Raw genomic sequence first — 13,111 nt, 5'->3', positions numbered from 1 at the left:
TTAATAACTTTAGTATAGTGGCTGCGATATCGGGAGTGGCAGATTAGGGGTCCATAGCTTTATTTTTGGTGGTGGCGATATCGGGAGCGGCAGATTAGGGGTTAATAACATTATTTAGGTGGCAGCAATGTCGGAGGCAGCAGATTAGGGGTGTTTAGACATGGGGTTTATGTTAGGGTGTTAGGTTTAAACTTAACTTTTATTTTCCCCAAAGATATCAATGGGGCTGCATTATGGAGCTTTTCATTCCGCGATCGCAGGTTTTTTTCTGACACTTTCTCCCCATTGATGTCTATGGGGAAAGCGTGCACGAGCACGTCAAAATAGCACTTGTTTTTGGTGTGGTATGGAGCTCAACGCCACCATATCGCCCGCACAAGACGGCTTTTTCAGAACTTGTAATGGCAGCGGTATAGAGGGTGAAATAACGCCACTTTTGTTGCAGTCATTAAAAACCCTATAGCGCGCATAACTCATAATCTAGGTGTTTATTAGGTAGTTTGCGATGTGGGTGAATGGCGAATTAGGGGTTAATAGTTTAATTAGGCATATTGTGATGTGGAGGTTGGCGGATTAGGGATTAATATACTTTATTAGATATTGCGGTGGGGGATTGCGGTTGACAGGTAGATATTGTGCATGTGTTAAGTGTTAGTTTATATTTTCAGGGAGTTACGGTGCTTACATTTTCAGCCCAAGGCTTGCTGCACCTGCCTATGTGTGGCGAGTTGAAAATGGAGTAAAATTTCTCAATTTTTTGCCACGTAAGTCCTTGCACTGAATACAGGTATACCTCACTTTACAGCGCTTCGCTTTACAGCGCTTCGCTAATACAGCGCTTTGTGGAGCTGAAGTTCAGCCTCCAAGCATTTTGAAACAGTGCTGTAATCATCATGATATTGCAAGAAAAGTGACTGGCACCATTTTGTTATGCTTAGTTCACTCTGTTTACAGCATTACAGTGCAATCTATGTCTCAGTGCTATAGTCTGCAAATTTTACTACAGTCATTGTAACTATTTTACAGGTACAGTATTTATTTAATACTTATTGAATACTGTGCTAGTGTTAAACTAAACGTAGCACTATTGCACCCCTAATATATGTTAGTTCAAACATGTTTTTAAGTTTTTAAACACACTGGCAAGTGAAAAGAAACCTAAAACTACCTTGTTTCACTTTAAGGCGGTTTTCACTTTACAGCGGGGCTCCGGTCCCTAACCCGCTGTATGAGCGGGGTATACCTGTATGTGATACAGATTTGCGACACGGTTCTATGTTAGCTTAGGGCAGTATAAAATGGCGGCCGACGGGTGAAATCTACGCGCCACATTTATATGCGGCGCCATATATGTGATAGTAAAACCGGACTAAACCCCGGCGTTGCCCGGCTTTTGCGGGCGATAACGCATATGTAATCTTGCCCCTTATTTCTAAATCCGTTGTTTACCTGGATGTAACAGATAATAGTCTAGGTTTTCCTACTTTTCTGTTTAATAATAAATGAGTAATGTGTAATTCTTATCAGAAAGTTTATTTTTAATTGTTGATACAAAAATTAAAGTGATATTCTTTTCTTTTTTTTTTTTAGTTTGAAATTTATTTTAATGGTTTGTTTCTTTATTTTACAGAAAAGAAGTACTCAAGAGGTAAGCAATTATGCACGCCACATTATTAGGACATAAAACATTTTCTGACAATATTAACACCCTGTTTGTTGCAATTGCTTTTTGCTTAAAGTGATGGTAAATCCTAGAGTTTCAAAAACTGTAGGAATAACCATCACTAAAAATAAAGGCCACCTTCATTCATCAGTTTAAAAATAAAAACAATGAAAAGTTGCCTTTATTTGCTGTGACTTCACTGCTTAGCTGACAGCCCACAGCACTGCTCATTTTTGACGTTTCCACCATTTAGCCATTGAAAAAATGAGCAGTGCCCTATTAACCGGTTAAGCCACAGCAAAATAAAAGTATATTTTCATCCTTTTTTTTTTAAACTGATGAATGAAGGTGGCCTTTATTTTTAGTGACGCTAAATGCTGGTGTTTTTAAAACACTTAAATACCTAATATTTAAAAATGTTTTTTACTGTATTTTAAATGTAAATATTTTACATTCCAATGTTCTTCACATGGTAGAAAATGTTCTTTGAATGTATCTATCTGGGCCTGTGTTATATTCATATATATATATATATATATATATATATATATATATATTTCACAAAAAGATATAAATGAAAATATATATTTAAAGTAAAAAACGTTTTCTTCTATTTGAAGAATATTGCAATGTAAAATATTCATAACTCACTTCAGTTTTAGCGCTGTATGTTTAATGCCGTGTCGGGTTAGCACGCAAATGATATGGTTTTTTTTAATAACACAGTCCATTCAAGTTTATGTGGAGAAGTTAACACAGTCGGGATATCCAAAGTCCAGATGTTAGCGAGCTTTGCGTTTTGCTCATGTGCAAACAACCCAACAGAGGAACATTCTTACTTTCAGCTGAGTTTGTCTGCAAATTAAAAAATGATTTAGGATGCCACTTGTAATCTAGCCCTTAATATTTTAAATGTGCACTTTATGGCTAAACCATTGTAATTAATTAAAAAAGGTATTTTATAAAAACAATATACATGTGTTTTTGAACCTTTTTTATGTCTTCCAGCCTGGTGGAAAAATAGAGATCTACAGTGTAAATATTGACAGTAAAGTGACCTCGCGCTTTGCACACAATGTTATTACAAGCAGAGCTATTAATCGAGCCAACAAATCACAAGAAGTATTCTTTGATGTGGATATGCCCAAAACAGCTTTTATCACAAACTTCAGCATGTAAGTTATATTATCTTGTATGTGTTTATTAAATCGAGGAGAACATTATGCAAGAAAAACTGTTTTGTGCAGAGGTTGATATTCAAATGTTTCATATGTTGAAAATGTGATTTATCATTGAAAACTATCATTTGATTATAATATGAAGAAAAATATAATCCATATATTATTATTATTATTCTTTATTTATAAAGCGCCAACAGATTCTGCAGCGCTGTCCATGAGTAACAAAGATAAAAGGACAGTACAATATGAGACACCAGACAAAATTTAACAAACAAATATAGGGGGAAATGGGAGCCCTGTTCCTGTGGGAACTTACAATCTAAATGGGTAGGAGGGTGGGAAACAGGAGGTGGGGACTGCAAAGGTGGGAATGATGTTACTGTGGAGCTAGATGACTGCAACTATTAGGCAAGTGAAATTCATTAGTTACTGATTTGGTGATAGGCTTCCCTGAACAAGAAGGTATTTAGGGAGTGTTTAAAGGAGGAGAGGTTGGGGGAAAGTCTGACACCTTGAGGAAGTGCGTTCCAGAGGGTTTGGGCCGCATGAGAGAAGTCCTGTAGTCTAGCATGGGAGGAGGTGATGGTAGAAGAGGCAAGGAGTAGATCGTTGTTAGATCTTAGGGGATGGGCTGGAGTATATTTGTTGATGAGTGAGGACAGGTAGGGGGGGGCTGCATTGGTAAGGGCTTTGTAGGTAAGACTGAGATTTTTTAAATTAATTCTGCTGTGTATGGGGAGCCAGTGAAGGGACTCACAGAGAGGTGCATTGGATACAGAGTATCAGGAGAGGTGGATTAGCCTAGCAGAGGCATTTAGGATGGATTTGAAGGGGGGAGAGGTGGGAGAGAAGAAGGCCTGTTAGTAGGCTGTTACAGTAGTCAAGCCAGGAAATTACTAGGGAATGGATTAGCTGTTTAGTAGTTTCAGCACTCAGAAAAGGACTAATTTTGGAGATATTGCATAGGTGGTTGCGACAGGATAAAGAGAGAGATTGGATGTGGGGTATGAAGGACAGATTGGAGTCAAGTGTAACTCCTAGGCAGCAGACTTGGGGTGATAGGTAGACAGTGGTTTCACCAACAGTGATAGTAAAGTTAGATACTGGAGTAGAATTAGATAGGGGGGATTAGAAGAAGCTCAGTCTTGGACATGTTGATTTTTAGGTGGTGAGAGGCCATCCAGGAAGAAATGCCAGATAAGCAGTCACTGATGTGGGAAAGGACAGAAGGAGAGAGTGCAGGGTTGGATAGGTAGATCTGAGTATCATCAGCATAGAGGTGATAGTTGAAGCCATAGCTACTGATAAGTTTACCCAGTGAGGAAGTATAAATAGAGAAGAGTAGAGGGCCTAGAACAGAGCCTTGAGGTACTCCAACAGACAGAGGTAATGGAGAGGAGGGGTCACCAGCAAATGAGACAGAAAAGGACCTATTAGAGAGATAAGAGTGGATCCAGGAGAGGGCAATGTCACAGAGCCCAAGGGAGATGAGAGTCCGTAGAAGGAGGGGATGGTCAACAGTGTCAAAGGCAACAGACAGGTCAAGTAAGATAAGTATACAATAGTGGTCATTGTTTTTAGCAGAATGAAGATCGTTAGTAACCTTGGTTAGGGCAGTCTCAGTTGAGTGTTGGGGACAGAAGCCAGGTTGCAGCAATGAGTTGGAGGATAGGAAGTGTGTTAGGCAATCGAAAACTTGTTTTTCCAAGACTTTAGAAGCTAGCGGAAGCAGTGATATGGGGCGGTAGTTTGCAGGAGAATTGGGGTCGAGGGAGGGTTTTTTGAGGATGTGGGTGACCTTTGCATGTTTGAAGGATGATGGAAATTAACCAGTACTAAGGGATCGATTGAATATGTGAGTAAGAGCTGGGGTGAGGGTAGAAGACAGAGAAGGTGTTAGATATGAAGGGATAGGGTCAAGTGAGCAGGTAGTGAGGTATGAGGAATGTATTAGGGAACTCATTTCATTCTCAGTGGTTGGAAGGGAAGGTACTGAGAGTGTTGGAGGGGGTGACCGGGGGTGGAGATGGAAGGTTTCAGTCTTGTGGTGGGATGTTACTTTGGATGGTAAGTGTTTTGTTGAAAAAGTAGTCTGCCAAGTCTTGAGCACTAAAGGCAGATGAAGGGGGTGGTGCAGGTGAATAGAGAAGAGAGTTGAAAGTGAAGAAGAGACATTTAGGGTTTGAGGAGTGAGAAGATATGAGAGAAGAGAAGAAGTTTTGCTTGGCTAAGTGAAGGGCAGAGGAGTAAGAATAAAGAATGAACTTATAGTGTAGGAAATCAGGTTCAGAGCGGGATTTCCTCCAGGCACATTCAGCAGCATGGGAGCATTTTTGTAGATAGCATGTTTGCTGAGAGTGCCAAGGCTAGAGCTGACGATGTGGGGTTTTGCGTATTTGTGGAGGAGCAAGGGTGTCGAAAGCAGAGGAGAAAGTATTGTTATAATGGTTTGTAGCAAGGTCAGGGCAGGATACCATGGAAGTGTGGGGAAGGCGTTTTTGAATAAGGTTAGAAAGTTGGAGAGGATCCACAGTGTGCAGATTTCTACAGGTGCAGAGGCGGCAGGGAGAAATAGGTTTAGCATGTACATTGAGATTATAGGTGAGCAGATGGTGGTCTGAGATGGGAAATGGGAAACAGGTGACATCAGAAGTGGAGCAGAGGTAGGAGAATACCAGATCAAAAGAGTGTCCATCACGGTGAGTAGGGAATAGGGTGGATTGTGAGAGACTAATGGAGTTTGTGAGTGAGAGAAGTTTAGAGGCAGCAGGGGCAGATGGGTTATCAATGGGGATGTTGAAGTCCCCTAGTATTAGAGCAGGTGCATTCATGTAAATAACATACAGCTAGATTACGAGTTATGCGCATTACAGGGTGCTTAACGAACGCAACAAAAGTTTTGTTATTTCACCCCCATAGCGCTGCCATTACAAGTTTCAAAACAGCCGCCTTGTGCGTGCGATATGGTTGCATTAAGCTCCATACCCCACAAAACCCAAGCGCTCTTTTGACGTGCTCATGCACGCTTTCCCCATAGACATCAATGGGGAGAGAGTGTTAGAAAAAAAAACTAAGACCTGCGGTCTGTAGGGTTACTTCTTTTGTTTCTTAGCTCTGCTCTGGCTGATAAGGGTGCAGCACACGTTTTCTTCAGGGCCCTGGGGTGACCACTGAAATCACACACACATGCAACTGAGTGTTTTCACAAGATTCCCCTTTATTGAAGAACACACAAAGACTTTATAGGGAATCATACGTCATACATGAGGTCACAGGAAATATATAAAAAACGTAGTTAACTTCACATCTGCATAAGGGGCCCACAGGAAATAAGAATGTTGTTATAGCACATAACAGAATATGCGCACATAAGCATATTGTTGAGAGGATCTTATATTAGAACCATATGTTACAACTTATACAAAAGAAACTTGTAGAATGCTGCAATGAGATTGAGATACTGTGTGCTGCATTATAAACATTTGATACTAGATTTAAGGCTACCCTCAATATGCTTAATATGTGAGATTCAAATTACCCATATAACATAATATATATAATATATATATATACATATATATATATATATATATATATATATATATATATATATATATATACATATATACATATACACATATATATACATACACACATATATACCCATCATTACCCTCTTTGATCACATCGTGATCACATACCCTGTAATGTTCCTACAATATAAACTATCTGGGTCTACCTCTAATTAAATTTTGCAGTTGAACTTTTTCTGCATCTTGTATCATACCTGATATTTTCTTTCGTAAAGTACAATACATGTAACAGTTAAACAATGTTAATAATAGTAAATAAATATGTGTAAAGTGTTCAGCATCTTCAGGCGAGTAATAACATGCCGTTATTAATACTATTGGGATATACACAAAGATCAATATCCCCATTAAGAAAAGGAAGATCTTGCAGAAATGTCTTGGATCCATGATTGAGATCGTCATCCTGGTCTTTGTGAGGAGTGATCTGTACCTTATCACCCACTTCTCCTTTGTGAGGGGTGACCGATAGCTTGTCACCCGCTTCTCCTCTCTTTGGACAGAGTTTCACTCGTGAAGCGTGTATCCAGATGTCCTTGTCGTCAGTCATTACGGCAGTCCTGGTTACAGCGATCACAGTGACTGGCTTGCTGAACGGGAAACCTCCTTTCTTTGCTTTATTCAGCTGGTGAATGCAGACCAGATCTCCAGGCTTGAAAGGATGGGTTGGTTCCTGTGAGGGAAGAGGAAAACGGGAAGACACATCACCATAGATGCCATTCAATTTATCAATCAATTGTTTTACATATTGTTCCTTAATACAATCTAAATCACCATTTTTAATGATAAGTGGGCCTTTTACCCATGGAGTCGGGAATGGTCTACCCATTAGGACCTCAAATGGAGACAACCTGGTTGTCCTATTTGGGGTCATTCTTATTTCTGCTAAAATCGCAGGTAAATAGTTTTGCCATTTAACCCATGTACCTGCTGTTGCCTTTAAAAGTTTTTCCTTGATATTGCGATTCATTCTTTCTACAATCCCTGAGCTTTGAGGATGGTAGGGAATGTGAAAGTTCCAATTAATCTGTAACCATTCTACTAACTCATGTGTGATTTTACTAATGAACGCTGGACCGTTATCAGAATTAATCTGAAACAGACAACCAAATCTGGGAATTATTTCAGTGGCTAAAATTTTAGCGACTGTTTTTGCATCTTCCCTCTGGGTAACAAAAGCTTCTGGCCACTTAGAAAATTGGTCAACTATTACAAGCAGATATAATTGTTTAGTGCCAGTTTTTGGAATATGTGTAAAATCAATTTGTAGATGTGTGAACGGGGCTGTAGGTGGGGGTAAGTGGTCATGCTGGGCTTTATTGGGGATGGTTGCATTGGTCTGTAAGCAATATACACATCTATTAATATATGCCTTGCAATGATCACCTATACCTCTAATGTAGAAAGATTGCTTCAACAAGTTAGTTGTTGGTTTTATACCTAGGTGTCTAACACCATGGGCTTGTGCTATAAAGAGTGGTGCACTGCTTTCTGGTATGCCCACCTTCCCCTCTTTAGAAAACAAACCATTCTCATCTAAAGTTAACCCATTAGTAGTCCAGAAAGATATGTCACTAGGAGTGGCATGTCCCTGGAGTTCAAGAAGCATATGGTCTGTAGGACATGAAGGTGGGGCTAAAACAGCATACATACGGATGGTGGATCCGGGTGTATGAGAAACATAAGCAGCCTCTTTAGCAATTTTATCTGCACGCGCATTACCCAAGGAAATAGGGTCAGACTTGTATGTATGTGCACGGCAATGTATGATCGCTATGTCCTTTGGGAGTTGTATGGCCTCTAAAAGGTCATTAATCAGGTCTGTATGAGAGATGGTCTTGCCATCTGCTGAAACAAAACCACGTTGTTTCCATATCATACCAAAATCATGCACAACCCCAAAAGCATAGCGAGAGTCAGTGTAAATGTTAACAGATTTATTTTCAAACAATTGACATGCTTTTGTAAGTGCTATTAATTCTGCAGCTTGTGCAGAAGGATAAGGAATGGGGCCTGCATCTAGAACAATGTCTGGTAGTTGCACAACGGCATAGCCTGTCTTATAAATACCGGCACTAGGTCAGGAACAAGAACCATCAACAAACACATTATCAGCATGGTCAAAAGGTTTATCCATCAAGTCAGGTCTTGGTGTGGTAATGTGGTGTATTACCTCTATACAGTCATGGTCTGTTTGAAAGTCTGGTGATCCTGTACGTAATGCACTAAGTATTTGAGTTGGCCCTGAGGATACACTACTATATTTAATAGTCAGATTTGTATTATTCAGTAATATACATTCATAACCAGAAAGTCTTTGAGAAGTCATGTGTTGGGTAGTGACATTTTTTACAAGATGTAAAACTTGGTGACTAGTGTGTAGTACTATTGGGTGGCCTAATGTGATTGTTTCAACCATCTCTACAGCCATGGCGCAAGCCGCCAATGCTCAGAGACACGCCGGCATCCCTTGTACCGGTATTGGGACTACTTTGGAAAAGAAAGCTACGGGACGCATATTGCCTCCACCATGCTCTTGGGCACAGACAGCAGCCATGGTTTTACAATTGTCCCTCGCATACAAGTGAAATGGTTTACAATAATCAGGTAGTCCTAAAGCAGGGGCACTAATAATGCTAGTCTTCAGAGCTATGTAGGATTTAGTCATGTCTGTGGTCCATTGTATATGTTCAGGGCTATCCCTTTTTGTGGCTTGCCTTAGAATGGAATCATGATGGGAGCACTCAGGAATCCATTGTCTGCAATAATTAATCATACCTAGAAAGGTGAGCATGTCCTTTCTAGTAACTGGCTTTGGGATCTGTTGAATCGCTTGGATTCATTTGGGACTAATGGACCGGTGGCCTTGGGAAAGCACAAAACCAAGGTAATCCACTTTTGTCACTCCTACTTGTAGGTTATGTTTTGCTATTTTATGACCTTCAGCAGCAAGGTGTTTTAACAGACTTATTGTATCTACTGTATTAGCCTCCTGGTTAGGACTACACAACAGTAGGTCATCGACGTACTGAAGGAGGACAGAACCTTGGCTGGGTGTTCAGGACCACAAGTTACGTTGGAGCACCAGCGAGTAGCCCGCAAGTGAGGCCACATAGCCTTGAGGGAGGCATGTCCAGGTAAGCTGATGCCCATCATAATAAAAAGCCATAAGTAGCTGTGTCTCAGGGTCCAATCGGACTGAAAAAAATGCGTTAGCTAAATCAATGACTGTAAATATACAGGCATCATGTGGAATGGCTGTGAGTAAGGTTGTAACATCTGGGACTATTGGGGCAATTGGGATTACTATTTCATTAATTGCCCTTAGCTTTTGTACTAACCTATATTCATTGTCTTTCTTTGGGATCGGATTTATGGGGGTATTATAGGGAGAAACTAATGGACGGAGGATTCCTTGTTTAAGGAATTCCTCTATCATGGGTCTTATCCCTTCTTTCTTTTCTCTAGACAATGGATATTGTTTAATAAACACTGGAGTAGTATTAGGTTTTAATCTGGCTTTATATGGGGTACACTGAACTAAACCAACGTCAAGTTTTGAAGATGCCCATACAGAGGATGGGACATCTGTCAATATGTCATTATAAAAACACAGGTTAGTGGACCCTAGACTCACGTCTAACCCACCCTGTCTAGTGACAGCTACTTTCACTCCAAGGGGACCCATAAGATCACGACCCAAAAGGTTAAGGGGACACCCAGTTATAATATGAAATGGGTGCAAAAGTTGTTGGCCAGTACAGGGTACCCTAACTTCAAGTGGTGGTGTGATGCGAGTCTGAGTCAGCACTCCATTAATCCCTAAAGAAGGTTCAGATTTTCCAGTAAGGCCATCATACATATCTGAGCATAAGGCGGAGCATGTACCTCCTGTGTCTACTAGAAATGGTAGGGGTTCTCCCTCCACTTCTAGGACTAAGTATGGTTGCTCATGATAACTTGTTGACACCACTGGAAAAATTGGAGTGCTACCTTCTAGGCTCCTCTATGGCCATTGTATGTTGTGTTTGGGTGCCTCCATGGGTTCAGGGGCTATGTAAGGCTGTCTGTTATACTGTCGGGGATTGTAAGGGGGGCCAGAATTATTAGGGGGTTTTGGGCATTCATTTTTCCAATGTCCCTGTTCCCCACAGTTAAAACAATGTGTTCTGTTTGAAGTATAATTCCCTCTAGCTCTTCCTCTAGCTCTCCCTCTACCTCTCACATAGATTATATTACTCCCTGTATTATCCCTTTCCCTGGCCTGGAATGGATCACAATGTTGTAAACTCTGCTTTTGATAAAAATCAGCATTTTTTCCCTCTAATTTCCTGATGTCAAAACAACCTGCCCCTTCTTTTTCATGAATTCTTTTCAAGAATTCTGCTGGAGTCAACTCCGGCCAATCAGAGACAAGTTGTTTCACCAACAAAGAAAGCTGAGGTTGCATATTACTAATGCAAGTCTGGACCTTCAGAGAGCCCATTGCATCTCCTGATTCCATTCCAGCCTCTTCCTTCCAGCATTTATAAAAACACTTAACAAATTCTACTACTGTTTCCTTTGTATTCTGTTTGCACGCTAGTGCAATTGACATACTTTGTTTATCCTTCCATATTCTATGCATTTCTATACTTAATTCTGTCCACATTTCATCAAGTCCTTCACGTGTGTTTAGGGCATAGTTAATTGTTGGATCTCGACTCAATTTACTAATACTCTTTACATTACCCCACTCCCAACCTGATTCAGGGTCATAGTCTAGAAGTGCATCAATGATAATTCTTATGTCTGTCTGTGTCATGTTTTGTCCTTGTAACATTCTTTTTAAATACATAATACAAGCTGATGGATGTTGACGGGGGCTTGGGGCTCCCTTGGTAATTTCCCTTAATTCACCCGGGGACAAAGGTTTAATAATTAATTGGTCTCCCACAGTAAGAAATGGCATACTAGCTTCTGGTACAGCTGCCTCCTCCTCCTCTACTTCTTCATTCCCTCTTTTATATTGTGGGGTTATTGTAGGGGGGTAGGAAGGTGTTACTGGTTCAACCTTAATCGGGGGTTTGGGCATAATTGGGGGTTTAGTGACCTGGTATCGGGGAGTTACAGAAGGTCCTGGCAAGGTCCATTTCTGGGGTACCTGAGCAGAGGCAATAGCAATAGTATCTAGATCTATGTCACTAGGGGATGGGAGGCTAGGATATAGTCTGTTATATGATGGCAAAGGTAGGTGAGGGGCATTATATGGGGCAGGGGGGGTGAATATGCTGTCTGTCTTTGCTTCTCACTTTTACCCTTCTTTTTATTCCCATCTATATCAATATATTGCCAGTATGGAGCAACAGTCAGCCAATTTTCCCCACCCTTTTTCATAAGTCACCTTTATACCATGGAAATGCCTCTTCATCACCTAGACACAACCCTTTACCATATTCATATGAAATGTATCATTATCCCCCTCTCTGGGGAATGGATCAGAGCTTCTCATAGCTTCTGTCCAATCTGCCATATTCTGAACCCAAGGAATAATATACATAAACCCATCGGGCGACACCCTTCCCACATAATCTTTACATGTTTCTCCTGGTCTAGGTAATGGATTTTCCCATTCTCAACTCCTAACTTATCCTTTAAAACTTTTACAACAAAATATAATACAATACAAAATAAATAAATAAATAAATAATAATAAAAAATAATAATAAAAAAAAATACAATACCTTTACCTTTAAGAGCAATTAATTATTTAATCTTTTTGCAAAAACCACATTAACTAGAATGGTTGTACTCCGTTACCAGTTATTGTGCTTAATGCTTAAGTTTACAACAAGAGAAGGAAAAAAAAATATCACTATGCTGATTCTTTCAGTAGTTTCTGGCATTAATTATCTCTAGGTCAAAGGTCACCCTTCACCAGAAAAAATGTAGCGTTTTACTAACATTCATAAACAGCAATACATATTAGCAACAGTTTACTTTCTTAATACTTTATACAATAAGCAGTATTTTACTTCCTTAACACTTTATACAATAAACAGTATTTTGCCATACAGCATATTTAAAAAGCAAGCAGCAAGAAAATGTGTGGTTTAACCCTTCAGCCAGACTTAATATAACCTGATTTCTACCAAAGAAATCTATTATTCCCTTTTTATTTTTAATCTGCCAAAGATTTAATTAGAATCTACCAAAGATTCATACATATATTTTACTTGATTTCTACCAAAGAAATCTACTATTCCTCTTTTTAGACAATAGTTAGAATCTACCAAAGATTCACATATATATTTCCCAACTATTCCTATGTAAAATGAAACTTAAGGGGTCTCGTGGTAAGAGAAAAAAGGTCAGAATAAAAAGGACTCTTTGTTCAACTCACCTTCCGAGAGTTCCCTGTTTCATCTCACTTGTCTGACACCAGTTTGTAGGGTTACTTCTTTTGTTTCTTAGCTCTGCTCTGGCTGATAAGGGTGCAGAACACGTTTTCTTCAGGGCCCTGGGGTGACCACTGAAATCAACACACACATGCAACTGAGTGTTTTCACAAGATTCCCCTTTATTGAAGAACACACAAAGACTTTATAGGGAATTATACGTCATACATGAGGTCACAGGAAATATATAAAAAACGTAGTTAACTTCACATCTGCATAAGGGGCCCAAAGGAAATAAGA

The 13,111-nt window shown here is 39.8% G+C and overlaps 1 protein-coding gene across 1 annotated transcript in view; it reads left to right on the top strand.

Annotated features, from left to right (window-relative positions):
- Positions 1 to 13,111, top strand: part of LOC128660587 (inter-alpha-trypsin inhibitor heavy chain H3) — a 180,008-nt gene that overhangs the window by 21,935 nt on the left and 144,962 nt on the right. The window contains exons 2-3 of the mRNA XM_053714517.1: positions 1,631 to 1,648; positions 2,672 to 2,838. Coding sequence (XP_053570492.1) covers positions 1,631 to 1,648; positions 2,672 to 2,838 — 185 coding nt within the window. The remainder of the gene's footprint in view (positions 1 to 1,630; positions 1,649 to 2,671; positions 2,839 to 13,111) is intronic.

Source organism: Bombina bombina, chromosome 5, assembly GCF_027579735.1.
Source record: "Bombina bombina isolate aBomBom1 chromosome 5, aBomBom1.pri, whole genome shotgun sequence".
Classification (NCBI taxonomy): domain Eukaryota; kingdom Metazoa; phylum Chordata; class Amphibia; order Anura; family Bombinatoridae; genus Bombina; species Bombina bombina.
This window is presented reverse-complemented; position numbering and strand designations above follow the sequence as displayed.